General features: G+C 43.0%; 1 protein-coding gene across 12 annotated transcripts in view; it reads left to right on the top strand.

Moving 5' to 3' along the window:
- The window catches only part of LOC146492015 (R3H domain-containing protein 1-like), a 52,398-nt gene that overhangs the window by 22,903 nt on the left and 9,561 nt on the right, over positions 1-19,934 (top strand). For 11 of the 12 annotated variants that reach the window (XR_014872557.1, XM_085152644.1, XM_085152646.1 and 8 more), the window contains 14 exons: positions 2,690-2,813; positions 3,900-3,978; positions 4,859-4,918; positions 5,174-5,314; positions 6,466-6,574; positions 6,740-6,835; positions 7,235-7,260; positions 7,579-7,632; positions 8,265-8,497; positions 11,296-11,565; positions 12,095-12,249; positions 12,738-12,869; positions 13,766-14,113; positions 14,327-14,462. Coding sequence is in view for 11 of the 12 variants with exons in the window: in XM_085152644.1 (XP_085008770.1) it covers positions 2,690-2,813; positions 3,900-3,978; positions 4,859-4,918; positions 5,174-5,314; positions 6,466-6,574; positions 6,740-6,835; positions 7,235-7,260; positions 7,579-7,632; positions 8,265-8,497; positions 11,296-11,565; positions 12,095-12,249; positions 12,738-12,869; positions 13,766-14,113; positions 14,327-14,462 (1,963 nt within the window). In the remaining variant the exon portion in view is untranslated. The remainder of the gene's footprint in view (positions 1-2,689; positions 2,814-3,899; positions 3,979-4,858; positions 4,919-5,173; positions 5,315-6,465; positions 6,575-6,739; positions 6,836-7,234; positions 7,261-7,578; positions 7,633-8,264; positions 8,498-11,295; positions 11,566-12,094; positions 12,250-12,737; positions 12,870-13,765; positions 14,114-14,326; positions 14,463-19,934) is intronic. The other variant, XM_085152650.1, reaches the window with a different exon arrangement.

The raw sequence follows: 19,934 nt of genomic DNA, 5'->3' as shown, positions 1-19,934 counted from the left end.
TTATGTAACAGGTGGATACTGGATGCTAGTAAACATAAAGCAGGTTTCACAGAAGTCTGTGTTCACCATTCTTCAGGCTGCATAAATGCTCGAGTTCAGACAGTTTTTGCTGTTGTCAGCTCTGCGTGATGTCATGGAAAGTGGTTATCCCTAATATGGTCATCTCAGACAGCTCTGCGTGTGAATCACAAAAAAGAACAGGATGAAAACTGAGGGCTTGCACCGAGGCCCCGGTGTAAGGATTAGGAATAAGTACATTATTTTGAACTGTTTGTCTTGTAAACTTATTCTAGTACAGTCCGGTGGTAAAAATACAGTGGTAAATAAGCGTAATAGGCCCTGTTTAAACTTAAAAAGCAACAAACTGTTTTGAAATGTTTTTAGTTTGAGATAAATTTAAGAGAGAAGTTCACCAATCTTGGTTTTATTGATATCCAAAGAGATAATTGGAATAACTTTCCCATGTGTAAGCTAAAAATTATAGTATATCTGGAGCCTTATATGAAGATATATAAAGTTTAATTCTAGCATAAGTTATAAGCATACTCTGTTAATAAAGAGCAAAGTGCTCTCTTTAAAGACTGTAAGTCACTGTGAATTCATGTTTCATCAAGCCCAGTTTAATGTAGTCTAATGCCTCAGCCCAGCTTGTTAAGCTACAGGGCCGCCTTGAAAGTGCTGACCTGGGATCAGTTCTTCATTTCAGCCCATTACAATTGAGTAGATGGACCTCTGATGCTTGATTAGCGGCCTTCATCTGACAGCTGTGATTAAATACCTGGCTGCAGCCGTCTGATGAAAACATCACATCATCAAAACAGAAAGCGCGGAGCTCCAGCAGCGAGCCAGCTGCTGCTTTGCTAAATCGACGCTTCTTTTGCGCCGTATCTCCGGGCAAAAGCCCCCTCCCGTCAAACTTTACCCATTACATGCCGCTCTGCACAGCTCCTGGCAGACACACGCTCACACACATTTACACACAGGTGTATCTGTTCCAGGCATTTCAGCCAGTCAGCACCAAGCTCCATAACCAGAGGGCGGTGTTATTCCCACAGCGGTCTCGCATCGTCTGCACTCACACGATGTCCTGTATTACTGTCATCAATCATGTCGAGGAAATTACAATTTCCACACGTCAGCTACAGAGAGCTGTGGCACGCTCTAATTGAATACTCCTGATATTTCCCCTGCTCCCGTTATTGCCCCCGGAGTCGAGACTCCTTCTGCGACAAACTAACCTAGAGGGGTGAGGTAATGCAATAAGGAGAGAAAGAAGGGGGGAAAACACATTAGTATGAGTGCTGATTCTCAATCAAACTCTTATGATCATCCAATCCAAGCTTGTCCCATTGTTCACAGTTTCACATTACTGTCAGGTAGTAACAAAGGCCCGTGTGGATCTGTGGACAGTCCAAGACGTCGCTGCTTTCTGTAGGAAAAACAAAAATCTACGTCTGCCCTTACATTGTTGGCCCGCTTGTCAGCTCCAATCAACGGCCAGTATTCGGGGGTGGGGGGTGGGGGCTCTGAATGCACTTTTTTTTCAGGTTTTTTTTGTCTCAGAGTGACAGCATGTTCATTATATATTCACAAGACCATCATTTCCACGCTGTTTTCCCTTTATCTCGAGGTAAATGGATGTCAGGAAACAAATGAGGCAGCTCGCAACAGCTGCACATCAACCAGGCGGCTTCCATGTGATGCCGAGGGTGGCATTAAGCAGCAAACATCAGCGCTTCTCACCGGGAGGGGGGAAAAATGTTTTTGCTTTGACAAACCCACCCAGACGAACACACAGACACGCGCTTGAACTCGCTGTCACTTCCACAGCACACAATCCTAGACTCATTTTCGCTTTTTCCCCAGTCTCGCTCAGGCAATTAGTCAGCCACGTTTCTCATTAGCATATTACACTTTCACATATATTCGGAGCGTCTTAAAACGAAGGCGAACGCGGCGTCTCATTATCTTGCTCCGCAGCTGTTACAGGGATCAAACTTGTGACCTTTCTCGGTTATGAGCTGCTCTCCCAACGCTAGGTCACCCCTCGCTCGCTCTCGTTCATTCATCTCGCTCTCACAGATTCTCTGATGTTAGCTTTCCACAGTTGTGTGTAATCCACTTACAGAGCGCTGGCAGTTCTTCTCCACTGTTCAACTTCCCTTTCAGCCTTGCCTGAAAAGCAAATCAGATACTGCTCTGAATGTGTGTGTGGTGAAGAAGAGTACGACTGAGGTAAACCAAGCCCATGTTAAATAGATTTAAATAAAATAAAATAAAAATCCACACAGTCATTTTAAAGAATTCTTTCAGTTGGAGGGGGATTATAGCTAAAACCTTTTTCTGCTGGATCGTAAGGAAGGAAATTTTGCCTTGTTTAATTTCAGGCTCCAACTCAAGTTCTGTTCAGGTGGTTTAAGAAAAACAAGCTAATCTGTCTTAGTTATTTGAAACACCTTTACTTCCAAGTAAACAGGTTTCCATAGCAGAGTGTCTTACAGTGGTCATCCTATTCTGTAATTAACCCAGAATTAAATGCTTGTGTTTAACGCCCTTTTCTAGATTAAGGTCTCATGTCTGCTCACGGTCACATCTAGCATTTGCGGGGCACTCAGTTTTCCTATTTCTTTTTCCTTGCAAACCACCTGGTTTCACGCAGCTCCTCAGTTATATTTTCCTGTGTGAACAGGATGGGTTCCTACTCCAGCCCTTTGAAAAGGAAGAACGAGCTGCACAAGTCCAAGCCGAGAAAGAAGAAAACTACGACAAGGCGGACAAACCAGAGAAAACGCAGAAAAAAATGCTGTCGAGAGGTGAGAAATGTTTGTTTTTGCCGTTTTGGAAACGAATATCTACGCTTCAGTTACACTTCAAAATGAAGACCTGTCACCGTTTCCATCAACGCTTTAGCTTTTCTTTATATCCTAAACACCTGAGGCCTCGTTTATAAACATTGCTCCAAAAATGTGAGTTTATATATAGAAACAAACTAAAGAAAACGCATACATGTGAAGACAAGCCGTGACAGCACTGTGGTGAGAGTGTCATTGGCAAACTATTGAAATGAAGCCAAATGCGTTAATGATACTTATCACACAATCCGTGTCACTCAGCCAAATTACATTCTTGTAATAATTATATCCTTTACCATGTCACCAGGAATATCCAATCCTCCACCTTTCTTTTTTCTGGCTCTGTGTCCTCCAGTTTGTCCAAAAGCACTTCTCCATTTTAAATGATATCTCATTATAGGCCAATAATTGGCGTGATTCAGTTAATTGCGACAAGCTCAAGGTGTGAAGCAATTATATGGATTCCCACAGGCGCATAAAGGTGTCTGCTTCCCTCTGTGGAGCGACACCACTGATGAGGCAGCCTCCAATTATAGAAACCAGACACCCACTAAGGGGATTGGGCTCCAGCGTCCCCCTCGACTCCCACTCACGAGTCTAATTCTTTTGTTGGTGCACAGGAACATGTTTTTCATTGTCAACTTTGTTACCCGACCACTTCTTCATTTCTTAAATGCTGGCAGTGCTCACAGCTTCATACAAGCTGGCAGCAGATCCCCTCCCCCCTATCAGTCCCACTAATAACCAATCAAACGACATCACGTTGAAAGATGTCACCCTCAGTGATGGTTTCCTGTGTCAGGCGTGCAGTTTGGCTTTTTAGGTTTTTTTCCCACAAGAATAGGTGACTAATTTGCATATTAATATTACAAATTTCTTTAACTGTCATTAATTTGGATAGTTGACAGAGTGCATCATTTTAAGTATCTTATTATTCATTGCAAGAAAATTACATTAAAAAATTACACTGTGGTAAAGTTAGTTTGGTTGGATTTGTTAGGCGTTAGCCTCGTTCAGTGAATCGGGGTGTGTGTCTCCTTTTATCAGATTCCAGTCAAGACTATACAGATTCAACTGGGATAGATCTCCATGAGTTCCTGGTCAACAAACTGAAGGGCAACCCCAGGTGAGTTTAGGATACGTGAAAAAGTTGATGTTAAATATTGAATGTCAGGGGCTCAAAGACCAGTCATGGCAAAATGTAAAATTTGAAGTGTGATCCTTTCAGTGGTTTTATGTTACGTATGTTTTCACTTGCAGAGATATTATGATATTGGTAGCTTTGTCTGTACTGGGGATTTCTATCTCGGCAGTGCTAGGCTCGGCAAGTCCAAAATGGAGGAAGCCGTTGTAGCTGTTATTAGTTCGTGTGTCACGCTGACCCGTTTTATGTAACCTCCTCTGCTGCACAGAAGTCACGAGACATGATTCAGTGTTACAAATATACAAGGGTTCAGTAAACATGAGTCCCAAAACAAAATGTTCTGGAGGGAAAAGGCACAAGCAGGAAAAATAAACACAATCTTTAGAGAGCATTTATAAATGATTTGTTTTAGCATGTACCTTGCTTGCTGAAACAACAGAACGGTGGTCTTTCAAAAGATCAGGAATTGTTTTCCTTTCAGCCACACTGACTGTTGTTCTCTAATTTAAGCAAAGATAGATCGCTGAAATAATTTTGTTCATTGATTTTGAACAAAACAAATTATTAGTACATGTTTTACTAAACGAAGAGGAAAACTGACTAATTCTGTGTTCTTGAATAATTAATACAGCCGCTGTTTCCCTGCTAGCTACAGTGTTAGCATTTAGCTAAAATTCTTACTGTCTACTTGACTACATCAATAAAATGTAAACATTGTGTAAAGACACACAACTTCAACTTGCTGTGACTCTTTCTGGTGTGACCTGTCCTATGACAAACATATTAACAGACATGTACAGAGGGATAACCTGAGAAATGGAAAGCTATACTGACTTCTCGTCTTGTCTGTTTCATTTCCTAGGGATCGAATCATGCTGCTGAAGTTGGAACAGGACATCTTGGATTTCATCAGCAATAATGAGTAAGAAATGAATGAAAAGCACTTCCTGTCCTTACCAAACTAGCACCTGGTTCTACTGAGTTAAACACATTTAACCAGAGATAGAGGGCTTTGAGTGTCCCCACAGTGACCTCTGAAGTGCAAAACAGCAAACAAAACAAAAATGACATCTATTCAGGATGCTGAATGCAGCTTTAATCCCCCCACTCATTGAACCTGGCGTTGGGACCTTTTGTGTTAATTGTAATGTTGTAATTTCTTTGTGTTTACCTGTAGAAGTCAAAAGAGAAAGTTCCCACCCATGACGCCCTACCACAGGATGCTGTTACACCGAGTGGCGGCCTACTTCGGCATGGATCACAACGTGGACCCCAGTGGGAAGTCGGTGGTGATCAACAAAACCACCAACACCAGAATGTGAGTGTCCTGGAGGTGTTTGCTATTTGAATTTAAGTTGTTAACTAGAGCTGGGCCATATCATACCGTTCACGGTAATACCGGTATAATGTTGGACAACGATAAGAAAATGAAATATCGCCATAGAATATGGGTAAAACGTGCACACGCAGTGCCTTTGTTTACATACGCACATGGTGGCGACGGAGAATGAGAAGAGCGAAAGTGGATCGTTGAATGAAACGGATGAACCAGAATTGGTTTGTAAAAATGCTGCAACTTCAGTGGTGTGGAACTGGTTTAGCTTTCGTCTGTCAGATACACAACAAAGCACTATTTTTGGTAGAGCATGCTAGCGGGCCGTCGTTATTACCGTGTTTTTTGGAAAATACGGCACACTTAAAATCAATCCTTTGATTTTTCTGAAAATCGACAGTGCCCCTTATAATCCCGTGTGCCTTATGTATGAATTCTGGTTGTGTTTACTGAACTCGAAACGATTTTATGTCGTACACGGCGCTCGAAAATCTGTCAAATGTTTTAGTGCGACTTTGCTAAACTACGAACCCGCACCGCTTGATGGATTGTCGGAGCATTACGGCATCGTAGGCGGAGCCTCGCGGAGTGATACGTACTGTGCTTCAACATAATATTACCGTATTGTGTGTGTATAACCTCTTTTTAAGTGTTGTGGATATTATACATGGTTATGCTGAGGATATGTCGGCCAATTTCCACTGGAAATGATTTTTGGTTAAACTGTCAGCAAGGAATTTGCATTTGCACAGTTACATTTTTATATAACACATAAAAAAACAGCTGCTTGTTTAAGTGAAAATACATTGATGGGTTTTTTTTTTTTTGCACTAATAAAGTTGTGGAGTTGTAAAGTATTTTGTCTGGTGTCAATTATATCGTCAGTTATATTGTTATTGCAAATTTTCAAATGTATATCATGATAAATATTTTTGGTAACTAAACGTTAGCGGGATCGCTCTTCTACAACATGTGATATTTCTGCACGTTAATTGGTGGCGAATTTCTGCAGCCATAAGCTGTTTCAATCAGTCGAGAGATAAGTTGATTTGCCGCGCTGCTAACATATGTTGCTGTCAGCATCCGCCCGAAATTAAGCTGCCACTAAAACTCTTGCGAATTCCCCCCACCGACAGACCCGATCAGAAATTCTCCGAGCACATCAAGGATGACAGGGCGGACGATTTTCAGAAACGCTACATTCTCAAACGAGACAACTCCAGCTTTGATCGTGAAGACAGCACGGTAGGTGTTTTTTCTTTTTTTCTTTTCTTTTTCTTTCCTCCACCAAGCTGTCACTTTCATTTCTGACATGTTGGTAAGAGTGGGACAATCTGGCGTCCCTGACATAGCTGTTAAAGAAGTGTGTGTGTGTGTGTGTGCGTGTGTGTGTCTGTGTGTCCTTGCCAGATTCGAATGCGTTTGAAAGCTGACAAGAGGAGCAAATCGATGGAGGAGAGGGAGGAGGAGTACCAGCGAGCCAGAGAAAGGATATTTGCACATGATGTGAGAACTGTTTGTGTAGGCGGAGTGGGGCGGGGAGGGGTTGTGGGTGGGGGTGTGTGCGGGGGGGGGCATGTTGCACAAATCTTTGTGTCATTTCTATTCATGTGCAAATTCACTAGATTTCTTGCTAACAATTACCACGGCAGGATTTTTGAAATTATAGACGGAGGGGGGGTGCGCTCTGATTTTTCAAGGCCCTCCATCTTTGTGAAGAAGTCAGATTTATTGGTAGACATGCACGCTTTGGAGCCCACAGCGCAATGGCACGTTTTGTTAACACAGTTATTGACAAATTGTTCAATACTACAGAGAATTTTCATAAATATAAAACATCTTTCGGTAGAGATGAGTTGGCTTTTCTTCCACATTATTGACAGTAATTTCCCTCTTCACTCGCAGGGAGATCACTTCATACTGGATAGAAGGTAAGTAGTGAAATGGCATTAATCACATGATCGCTGACGTTCCGCCACATTTCATTAAATAGAAATATTCCCCCAAAAGCCGTGTCTGGCTAACGCGGATGATGAATTGTCAGGTAATTGGCCAAGGTAGGGCTGATTTCATCCTATAAAGGGATACTGGAGCTCTTCAGAAAAGCCGCTACTTTAACAGAAGTTCAATCACTTTTATAGTATTCCTGTCAGAGCAGCAATTAGAGGCAGCCCTGCCACGTTTTAAAATGGTAGATGGCTCATTTTTGTCAGCGCCTGCTCTCTGAAATGCCTCTCTCCTCCCTTCAGTGCTCAGGATGAAGACGCATGCATGAGCACCCAACAGAGGCGGCAAATGTTCAGGTGGGTCCGCACACACACACACACCCATCCTCGCACACATACGTCTTTGAGCTCCTTCCAGAGAAAACCCTTTGAGTTGCTGTCTGTCTTAATCGGCTCGCTCAGGAACAGGACTGCTGATGTGAGGATTTGTTTTTGCTGCTGGAAAAAGCTCCTGTTTAACTGGATTTTCTGCCCAGACCTCCTCATGTGGGACAGCCTATTCATACCAACAACCGGCCAATTAAACTGCAAAAACATTTTTTTCCCCCCAAAATGAAAACAGCAGATCTTTTCTTCTTTTTTTTTTCTTTAAGTGATCGTATATTTAGGAGTTTGTGCAGGTTGTTGTTAGGAGTAGACACAGGCTTGCTGGACTGCTCCGATATGTTGTTACAGTCTCCAGTCATCTTGTAACATGTCCAACACCAACAATAGACTTTTTTTTTTAAACTTTTCCAGCTGAAACAATAGTTGATCCTCAATCAGTCAACAAGAAGAATGATTGGGAATCATTTTTGACGGCTCATAAACCATTTTGGGGCAATTTCCAGGGTGAAAAAAATGCCCTTTAAGTACAAGCGTCCTAATTACAGAGGTAGAAATAAATGATGATAACATATTTTGAAAATTTATGCTTTCTTGCCTTTCAGGTTACGGGCCGGCCAGTCTGGCGCCAGCCGGCAGAGCAGCTCGGAGACAGAAGCGCTGCCGCGACACGGCGAGCCCCGGCCTTGGAGCAGCACCGACAGCTCGGACAGCTCCAACCGACTTGCCCCACGGCCCGCCATCACCAAGGCCAGCAGCTTCAGCGGCATTTCCCCCGTCCTCGTCAGAGGGGATAGCACAGCCAGCAGCAAGAGCACCGGGAGGCTCTCGAAAACAGGCAAGAGGCAGCCGAGCAGCGCGGTGTTCAGATGATGTCCAGAACTGATAGACACTGTGGACACAGATATTTCCTAACAATTCACAGTATGGTGTTCACACCATTAATTATTTCTTAACAATTTGGGCAGTTACCACCACTGATATTAAGAAATCATCATTATAAAAATAGTTTCAGCTATTCTTAACCTTTTAGTTAGTGCAGAATTAACTATAAATATTACTTTTTTCGCCAATATACAGTAGGAGTCATAACAGCTGATATCAGCCGACATATTGGTGCAGACCGTCCTCACTTGGTTTGAAATGGAACGACGGTGCAGTCTGAACGTAAAACGCTTGAATGAAGAGCAGCTCTCATTATTCTGTTATCGACAGACTGTTAATGAACTGATTTTTGAGGAGGGACATTCAATCAGATGTAGATTTTTATGTGATTGATGGCTTTTGTTCTAAATGAAACTAATGGGGGATTTGTCTCATTAGCGAGCGAGCATCTAATTTATTCATGCAGTCGTGCAGACGAAGGAGAGGAAACTCTGTCACAGCATGAGGAGGAACGATTCACTAATTAGATGGTAAATGAGAAACAGAAATAAGAAAGTAGCAGAAGAGCTTCAAGCAAAATGCTCGCTTTTTTTGGGTGGGAGGGGAGCCTGAGCTCTGATCAGAAGGAATGTTTGTCGTCCCGCCGCGGTCGATAAAAGTCTGCGGGGCGAGCGCAGCCGGACAGCTGTCAAAACTAATTACCGCACATCAACCTGGTGATGGAGGAGGTTCTTTAAATGTGGTGCAGCAGCAGAGGAAAAGCGAACAGTGAGGAGTTACTGCATAATGTATAAGTGTAAGCACAGGGAAGTGTCAGTGCCGTGTCACCGAGATGAAGTTCAGGCTGCTCCTCAACCGCAAGTGCTTACTCCACAGTACGATCCATTTGTAACCCGATTGGCTGCGATGAGATGTTCTGCATTACAGGCTTGTCTTCTTTATCTCAGTAACAAGCAGCAGTCCTTGGGCGACCTCTGCTCTCCATTTTGTTCTTGCTTCTTTCCCCCCCAGTTTTCCTTAAATCGTGTGATTTTTCACAGTCGAGGAGACTTTTTTTGCCTGCGCTGCCTTGCTCTTCTGCTTTTGTCTTTCACTCTCAAGCTTTCACTGCCACAGATCACCTGAAAAAAGGAGCTTTAGTATTGTTGAAGCTAAATGTTTTTTTGTTTTTTTTCAGCTTTTCTGACAGAGTTATGACAGAATTATCCGTTTCTTACTCCCAGTCACGAACACAACTTATTATTTATGATGTGTTTTCTGAATCCAGTGGTGGAAAGCATCCACGGAAACTAATGTGAGGTCATTTGCTTTTTCTACTCTGCTAAAAATCTATATTTATATGTTTGCGGGTTAGACGTGTACGTGGAAACCATGTGAACAGCTTATAAAAGATGATCTGTTGTTCTACATTAGGTTACAGAATATGTTTGATCTTTACAGCCGCATTAACTCTGCACAATGGCCGGAAATGTTGTTGCAGCAGCACATACTTGAGCCACTGTGACAGGTGTATTTGGTGGTAATATGTTACACAAACACAAAGATATAATGACACTGAAAGAAATGTAAGGTGCTGTCATCGCTCATTATCCTAATGCAGTAGCTAGTATTCTGCCACACATGCCATTTTTCCCATTTTCATAGCTCTGACAACATGTGTTCAGACTCAGTTGGTGCTCAAGTCAGAGTTGTTCAATATTTAACGGCCTCGAGCCCGACGTGATCAGTTCAGTTTGCCTCATGATGGCGGACACGGGCACAAACGGTAACGTCACCTGCTACTGTGTATGCTCTGTGGGGGATTCGGTGCAGGGAGGCAGGCCGTCTTCAGGTTTTTATGGCAGCGTCGGAGCGAAAGTATATGAAACAACATCGGGCTGTGAAACTGCAGCAAAAGATGGCTAATAAGAGCCATCGTCTGGTAATTAAGCTGGCATTTTGGCAAGTGTCACACATTTTAGTGAGGTTTAAAAAATGATCTGATTGGACAACAACGCTCAACTGTACTGGATGTTTGAGGTATTTCAGGTATAATCCACACGCGGCAAGGCTGGAAATGTTTACCCGAATTTGCACAATCGAGCTTTGCAATAACAATCGATTTGCATGACAAATACAAATAAATGTGAGCATCAGCGATGATGGTTTGGTAATTTTGCTTTAATGGTGCATATCTGTGTAGTGTTATTGTTGTTACTTTAAAATGGATTAGGTCCCACCGTGTGTGTTTAAAGCACATAAAAATACCGCTTCTTTCGAAGCCTGTGATATTGTTATTTTGTTTCAAGCTCTTTAAATGTAAATTTAATCTTAACTACAGGCTATTCTTGCTCTCCTCCTTCCGTGAAAGTCCTCTAACAAGTTTTCTAATGGGAACATTATTAAACTCGGCCAGCTAAAATCCTAAACACCAGATTGGAGTGTCAGTCCCTCCTCCCTAAACCCTCTTCGCACGCTCACCATTCTGCACAACATTCGTTAATTATACAGAGAGAAATCCATCACAGACGGTGCAGAGTTACCAGTTTCTCAATCAACAGTTGCCTCAAGAGACTGCAACGCAATGCTACCACAGGAGAGGTTGCATTAATGGCAAGAGGCATGACTGCGAATATCCTCCCGTGTTTCATTATCACCATAGGCTCTTCTCCTCCCACATGAATAACGAAAGCAAAAAAGCGACAAGTTTGAGTCGCTGTGGGAAAATCTAGAGGCAGACGATAATCACCCCTCTGTTCCGCTTCTCCTCAGGTTCAGAGTCGTGCAGCAGCGTCGGTTCCTCGTCCAGCTCGCTGTCCCGCCCCCAGCTGCCTCTCCCAGTCTCGACCTCTTCCCGCTCCAGCGTTCCCAGCGCACCTTTAATCCATCCCGCTGCTGACGCCAGAGGCGCCGGACACCCTGAGATGACCAAGAGCCTCCTGTCACAGCCGCCGCCAGCTACAGACGCAGCAAACTATTACCTGTTACCGCTGGAAGCCTCAGGGATACCACCTGGCAGCGTTCTGGTCAACCCACACACAGGTGGGTGATGCCAAGCCTCTGTATTCTTATTGGATAAAATCAGAAATGACTTTTTAAAAAGAATTCCTGTGTCTTCATAAGTGTGGTGATCCAGCCACAGTCTACTGCAAATTAAACCATCCAAAAATACGATCCCCCATCTTGTAATTTGCTGCTTTCCAAATGAAAATTCATAACTTTGGAACAGAATTACAGGTTGGCACAGGCTTGCACTCGGTTTGTCTGTCAAATTAGTAGTCAGACCAAAGCGTGCTGATCAAAATGCAGCGAACAGATGGGAGAAATCTGTAAATATGCATCACGGGCCCAACGCGCAGTTGTGTACTTTTTGGTCTCCGAACTGATCTTCAATCGCTGCCAAGGTCGTTATTTCCTGTTGACTCTCCCCTCATGGACCCGTCGGGGTGTGTCCTTCACTGTCATCATTCAAGCTTTTTTGTTTTTTATCCTCTTTGCATGAAGCTGAATTGTGTGTGAGAAACGCTCACATCACAGTGGTTTTCGGTCTCTTATGAATTAAATTTGACAGGCAAGCCTTTCATCCATCCTGATGGCAGCGCTGTAGTTTATAACCCAGCCAGCATCGCCCCAGCTGCTGGCAGGATCCAACAGCAGGGGAAACCCCCACAGCAGCCAGTTCCCGCCACAGTGCAGCAACAGCCAACCAATCACCTTCACTCCCAGGTCAGTGGGCGGTATTTTGTTTTTCAGGGATTTTTCTATCATTTAAACCAGTTTCCACGTTTTTCCTAACTGCTTCCTAACCTCGCTAACCCAGAGTGTAGAGATGGGGCTTCACTAAACCATGTCCTAAACTAACAAAACTAAACTTTAACAAACTGATTAAACAGAATATTTATTAGCATGTCCAGCTACATAGTATAGTTCTTATAAAAAGACTGGCTAATTGCATGTTAGCACATTAACTATGTGTTAGCTACTTTACCCACGTTTGCGATAACTTTAGCATTCAGTGGAGTGTAGCACTATTTGAGCCTGAGCTAATATTAGCTTTGTGTGAGACTGAGCTAGTGTTAGCTTTCAGTAAATCCAACCTATAAAATATATTACAAATATGTGAAGGAACGCTAGTGAGCTCCACCAGTTTGCTAACATCCTCCGTCCAATCTTGTCTCCTGTCCTTCTGTCCATTTCTTCCCTTCCCTCCTCAGCCGATCTGTCCTCCTCTCCAGCCGCCCTCTGAGCCTGTCCACAACCCAATGGTCTCTTCTTATCCTCTTCCTCCTCCTCCTCTTCCTCCTTCTCAGTTCCTGCCCGTCTGTCCTAACCAACAATACACTGTGGTACCGAACTTCCTTCTTCCATGTTATTATTCTTCCCCCGCTCCATCTCCTGTCAGACCTGGCTCATTAAGAGCTTATTTATAGGCTTCTTCTCTGAGCAGTTGGATTAGTTCATTAAAATCTGACACAAATGTCCAAAAAGAAAAAAGAATCCACTCGTTTTGGGTTGTGCTAAAGAAGTCCTCTGAGCTCTCCTTAGACCCAGGTCTCCATACTGTATTGATGTGTCTTTTGTATCAGTAATATTGATTCAAATGTATTTATATTTTGGTAGTCTGTGAATTATCTTATTTCATAGAAATAATGAAATTAGCAGATGGAGTTTTGCATCCTCATAGTTTACGTCTTGTCCTTTCTATGCATTACTTTAGAAAAGCAGATCTCAACACGCCTCCGAATAACTATTCTGCTAACTTATGTTGTGGAAAGGTGTATCTAAATCCAGCCGGAGCCATTTACACACATATATAGATCATGCATTCGCTTAACCTCATTTTTGACCTGGTTTTAGTGAAAGACATGCCTCTGTGACTAATTACGCCTGTGGAAAGTTCCATTAATATTTAATTCATCACCAGATGTTAGTGCTGCATAATCCATGACTAAAAACACTATTTTTCCAACAACATGTCAGAGATGACCTGTGCTGCTGATACTCATGAGGAGTTGGGTCAGTTATATGAGCTATCTGCATTTAGTTAAAGTGACAGTCGATATGAGATGTCTTTGATTTAACACTTGGATTAGAAACGCGCTGGTTGAGCTGTTTATTGATCTAGATTATAAGCAGAATAAATGTGTTAAATTGTGTGACCTGGCTCTGAGAATCTACTGCTGTCTGTTGTTGATTTTAATCTGTGCCTTATTAAAAGTGTTCCCCATAATTATCTCTGCAGCCTGACTCTCTCAACGCCCAGTTTAGCCACATGACTCTGGCGCAGCAGCCAGCCAATGACAGTGGCCCTTCAGCTCCTGACGGTCGCCACTATCCCTCTGTGTACCACCACCACCCCTCTGCTGTGGTGCTGCAGGGCGGTCCGCCACAGCAGGTTGCTAGCTACATAGTGGCAGGGCCATCAGGAGGACACCCGGGGGTGCTGCAGGGTCAGCCCATCCCACTCCCAACCCCGGCCCAAAATCACACATATCCCAGCTCCGCCCTGGGTCCTGCTGCTTTTCCCGGACCCGCCCTGAACCAGCCACTCCTGCAGCAGCACACCTACATCCAGCAGCCTGTCCAACAGGTATGGACTTCAGCTAACAGCTGCACAGCTAAAATCCCGCTGTCTTGTCCAGAGGCGTCTCAGAATGTGCTAATTTGTCATCATGAGTCACTCCTGCAGTGAAAACCAGCTTTATGACTAATCCTTCATTCCTCCTCCCGCTGTGAAGTCAATTCAAATGGGACCGCTGATGCGTCACGCGCTTGTTGAATTTGTGTTTTGCGTCTCTCACAGATGTCCTCATGTTACTGCTCTTCAACCCACCACCCACACTGTTCCAGCACGCAGCAGCAGCAGCAGCACTACCGGCCGCATGTCAGCACGCTGCCCTATAACTGCCCACAGAGCCAAAACCTGCCCCAGCAACAAGGTACCTACACGGTCATTTTAAAGAGCCGCTGCTACTGCTGACTTTGTGACTGTGGAGTTTTTGGCAACTAATGTACTAGCAGATTAAACGGGGTGAGGGTGGTGACTAACTGACTAATATAAAAGCAATCAATTTATTAAACCCACTTTCACATGTTAGGTGTCAAATATAAGGCCCGGGGTCTAGAATCAGCCCAGCTGAAGACGATCCAGCCCACTGGATGTCTTTTTAAAGGAGGGCAATTTTTGGACTGCAAACTCACTTTCACACACTATTATGCTGCTATGTAATCGCTGTCACAAGATTACATTGAGTTTAAAGGGTTTTGAGCAATTTCTTAACACAGTGAACTAATCATCCACTTCAATACCTTTAATTTTTTTCACTTTGGTTTTTTTTCCTGTTTCTTTTTAGCGGCGAAAAACATTTTTCTGTCCTTATTATCTTTGACACGCACTGATGTGCTCACAGCCACACGTGGCTCCGTTATAAATTGTCTTCTTTGATTGATAATAAATTCAGATTAAAGTTGCACACTGGGATACCGAACGGCAGCAGTTCCCTCTACTTTTACCTCTACTCTTCTGTGCTGAACCGACAGTACAAATTAGCACAGCTTTGAAAGCGTCGCACAGTGGATCTGAAGGCAAATCAAAGGATGTTTTAATGAATAAGATCCACAGTTTTCCTTGAATTTGAGGCTCCGTGTTGTTAGGAGCAAAGCTCAGCCTAGCTGTTTTGTCATGAGTCATGCTCAATAGACTTTGTTAACTTCTCACTTTGAGCTCTTAGAGAGCATTTTTATGCCCTTCTCTGTTTCATCACGAGGGAGCTGTGCCAGCCGCAGTCAGACGGCTCTGTGAAGGACAAATATTCCTCCCTTCCTTCCCTCTGTTTGTTTGTTTTTACGAGTTCAGATGTCTCCCCGGGAGTCATCACTAGATTATTCAGTTTCTGTTGTCTTTCGTTTTTTCCCTTTTTTTCATTTTGCCACAGGAATTGAGATTATTAGCTCCTGCTTGGTCTTTTTCCTCACTACACACACACATACACCTACACTCTCTGTTACTTAACTGGATGTAATGTTGCCCCAGAGTTGTGACTTGTACAATCAGGCACACACGTCTCCATAAGTGGCTGCGGCACTATTCTGTCATCTGTAAGCTGCAAATGTGGCTTCCCTGCTGGGGACGCGGGGAATAGACAGCGAACAAATGGAGCTGACCTACAAAGGCAAAGGACAGCAATTATTTCTCCGGGAAACAAAAAAAAAATGACTCCAACGCCTCGTTGCTCCTTCGTTTTTTGCATTAATTGGAGATGCACACATAGAAGAGCATCTAAAGGTGAAGACACTGCAGCGTGGGTTGCACACACAATAAATAAGTTATCAATGGAAATTCTCCGACGGCCCAGCCAGTGGCCACAGAGGAACCTGTCAGTGTTTCCACTCAATTGCATCAGACAGTCACCACTACCACAGGGCTTCAGCTTCTTTCTGAGAAAGCATTGTGTAATATATGTGAAAGGACTGAAGTGTTCCTTTTTTTTCTTCACTGCTGTTAGGAAATTATTAGAAGGCATTGTTATATAAATTGAATATCACTGCTAGATAGACAATTGGTAAAGCTAATGTCCTCTAAAGATGGTACATATTTTCTTGAAAGAATACAGCTATGATTTGAGTCGTACATCAACCTTTCTCTGGTTTCTGCTGCTCCTTTGAGGATTTGCTGCTCCTACTACAAACTAAATATCAGGCCTAGAGAGAAAATGTCACTTTGATTGAATATAGTTATATATTCGATCAAGGTGACAGTAAAAATGTTTTAGATCTGAAGCTCAACAGATTTCAGTTGCAAATAAATAAGCTTTCCTGCACAGCACAGAGTCGCCGTGTGTGTTTAGAATAGGGATGAACTGATGAGAGAAGCCAGACCAACAACTTGCTGACAGTCTGACAACTGATACCAAACTAAATTATATAAAATATAATAGAGCTCTATTTTTAAAACAAATGTGTTCAACATTTCTCCATTCAAACATTAAACCAGTGCAAATCTGATATGGCAGAACAAATAAATATTGACTAATTTCATTGGCCTTTTCCCCTTGAGTACTGATATATAGTACTGTGCAAAAGTCTTGAGCCAGCTTTCATTTCTTTGTATTTTACTGGGAAAATCGGATATAGGTGTAGCAATTTATGGAAACATAAATGGACAATATATGACAAAAACAGTTTGTGCAATTCTCACAACCTTGCTAGTCAGAACTTGTCATGGTCACCTTTTTTCTTCAACACAGTCTGAGCTCTCTTAAGGAAGCTTTCTTATTAAAGTAGTCCCAGCTTCATTCTGTTCACGGTCGAGAGGAGCCCATTAGCTGAGGTCTGGGGAGGCCAATCCATGACTGTTAGTGATGCATCGTGCTTTTCTGTGCCTTTAATTGATATTGCATGGGCAGTCAAAATCTGACTGTACTTTTTGCTTTCATAATTCCATAAATTTTAATAAAATGGATGTCTTATAAAACGCCTCTGGCTGAAATGTAGCCCCAAACCATGACAGAGCTTCTGCCATGTTTTACAGGTGGCTGCAGACACTTGATGTACCTCTGTCCTGCTGTGCCTTTCTTATACTTGAATGATTTATAGATTAGTGGTTTAATACATAAAAAAAAATCACCAAACCAGTCCAGTCTGCATACCTGAAAATATTCATGTATCAGGAATGAACACTGAAAATGGGTGAAAAAGCAGTTAGTCATTCACTCCTTTAAAGGTCGATGTAAAGAAATTAAGACTTTTTGTCTCATGTTACTTGCATTAATAGCTGCCTGAGTGTCCAAATGTCCCTCTTATCGATAGCTGCAATCAGTTAACAGGAACATATTGTCAGAAGCTCCTTTAAAGGGAGAATTTCAAGCATCATTTCAAGTCCTTACACCTTTTTATATGTGAGCCTTTTTTCTTTTCCCCTGATGTAACATAAGCAAACTGTCTGAACAGGGGATCCCCTGTGACCAAGCCACACGCAGAGTGGAACAATTTACTGTGTTCAAATCAAGCAGGCAGTTTTCACTGGTCTACAGTTCTCTTGGAGTACAAGCAATTTCAGGTGACACATTTACCAGTCAGGGTTTTTCTTGCAGTGATGATGGTGCAGTCTAGGACTCGCAGTACAATGGCAGAAAAGTCTTGCTGCCAGCCTGCTTGTTAGTTTATGGAAATGGAAACATGAAAGTTTAATGACAGATGGCTCGAGAACATCAGTGACTCTCAGAGGTTAAAACCTCAGTACTTTCAATTTATCTTAAGGTTAATATAACTGATCACCTGTGTGTTTTTCATGGAAGGAGTAGGAGTATATTTTTAGTAGGGGTGCAACAATACTCGTATCGATATTGAACCGTTTGATACAGTGCTTTCGGTTCGGTACGCATGTGTATCGAACAATACAAAATTTATTTGATCAACTTTTCTTCTGACGATGCTGTCTGTGTTGAGCGCTCAGTGGATCTGCGCTCGACAGTGCAGCCTAGGCGGAGTAGTCGAACGCAGATTCACTGAGCGGAGGGCAAGCTAGCGAGACAGAAGCTAAGCTCTCCTTGCAACATGGCAAATTGAACCTCCCCCACCCTCATTCAGATCTGGCGTTTGGAACTATTTTGGTTTTCATGTGAAGTATGACCCTGAAGGTAAGCGCGTCATGGACTAAAGTAAAACAGTATGTTGGATGTGCCAGCAATGCTCAATTACATGGGTGGGAACTAGTGTGTTAGCGCAGTTAGCTCGTTAACGTGTTGACGCCGTCCAGCCGCACGCACGGGGCGATCCGCGGTAGCTCATTAACGGAGATTTGCCGTGTTGTGGCGTTAACGTCATTTTAACGAGATTAACGCTGACAGCACTAGTGGGAACACAACGAATATGACTGCACATTTACTCCGACATCATCCTCGTGCAAAGACAAGTGGAAGCAGACAAAAACAACAAGCACGCATGCTACAAACTTTACCCGAGTCATTTAGACAGCCGTTAGCACACGATTCTCCTTATGGGGACCTGATATGTTTAATATGCTGCTGAGAATATAGCCCAGAAGAAGCGTATAGTATAGCTTTTATTTTGGAAAGAGCCATTTCTCTGTAATAAACTCTCTTTTCCAAAGATGAGTGATTTCTTGATCAGATAGATTTATATTTTATTATTTTGTTGTTTCAGCAACATTAAATTTAAAAACTGTACTTTTGAGTTAAAATATATATTTATAATTTTAATAAATGACAAATTAAAAAGGCATGAACATTTTTTTGTATCGAAAAAATATCGAACCGTGACACCAAAGTATCGAACCGAACCGTGAATTTTGTGTATCGTTGCACCCCTAATTTTTAGTTGTGATATGTGATGTGGAAAAACACTTTCTCACTAGTTGTTCAAGGATGAGACATTTTTGTTTTGTGAAGGATCAGAAATAACAGGAACAGAGACTCAGCATACTTTCATGGGTAGTTTCTTGCTAGAGGTCCTTCTCCTCAGCTCTGTATGATTTGTGACAAAGAAAGAAGAATCTGGAGCCTGAGAGACGGGATGCGGGGCCGGGACGCTGTCTGAGAGGCCTCTATGAATCTCACAGTGAACCGGTCTCTTTTCCAGCCCTCTCACGTTGTCGTCGCTAGACTGTGCGAGCACCTTAGCAGAGGACAGCTTTTAAGACGAAATCTGCAAATCCAGTCCTCAAAGAAGAACGAGGAGTGTGTGTATACAGAGTAGAAACTTCTCCTCCCTCATGACTTTAATCCCGAAAGCCGAACAAGTCCGTCAGGATGGTCAGCCACGCTTGCACAACAATCAGGACAGTCGGTCATTATCTGCGTCTGATGGAAGGAAAGAAGTCAGAACCGTCCCCTCGTCGCTCCCTGCTGGAATGGAATGAAAATCGGGTGCTTTTGATATTACGGTCATTTCATGCTTGGTTTGTAAGTGAAGGTGGGAGGCGAGGGAGGATAAAAATAGTCCTCCTGCTCCGTTCCTCGCCGAGCGCTCTCATTGTCTCGTCGTACTTTTCTCCCAGGGCGGCAGACTGTAAAGACACCTTCACAAAAGGACATCCTCTCCTTAGTCACTCAGATTACTGTGCATGAGTGTCACAAGGGACGGTATTTTCAAATGTCTTTTTGTCACCTTGACATTTAAGTGTCCGAGTCCCCTCCACCCTCACACACACACAGCCTCGGGTTAGGTGCAGGCATCGCCATTTTAGGGCGTTTGGAGAATCGTCGGACCTGCCTGCTTGACTTTGTGTCGTCTCTTGTGTGTCCTTGTATTTGGCCCTCTCTAAAATTTAAAAACAAAAAGGTATCGTAGGAAGGAGAAATCTCATTAAAGTGACAGTGTTTTTGTAATTTACCTTCATCAGACGAGTGTCTCGTCTACTCAAGTTGCAGGTTTAGGCCACTGCAGGCTAA

The sequence above is a fragment of the Neolamprologus multifasciatus genome, chromosome 23 (genome assembly GCF_963576455.1).
Source record: "Neolamprologus multifasciatus chromosome 23, fNeoMul1.2, whole genome shotgun sequence".
In the NCBI taxonomy this organism is placed as follows: Eukaryota; Metazoa; Chordata; class Actinopteri; order Cichliformes; family Cichlidae; genus Neolamprologus; species Neolamprologus multifasciatus.
The sequence above is the reverse complement of the archived record's forward strand: the minus strand, read 5'-3'. Positions and strand labels throughout refer to the sequence as shown.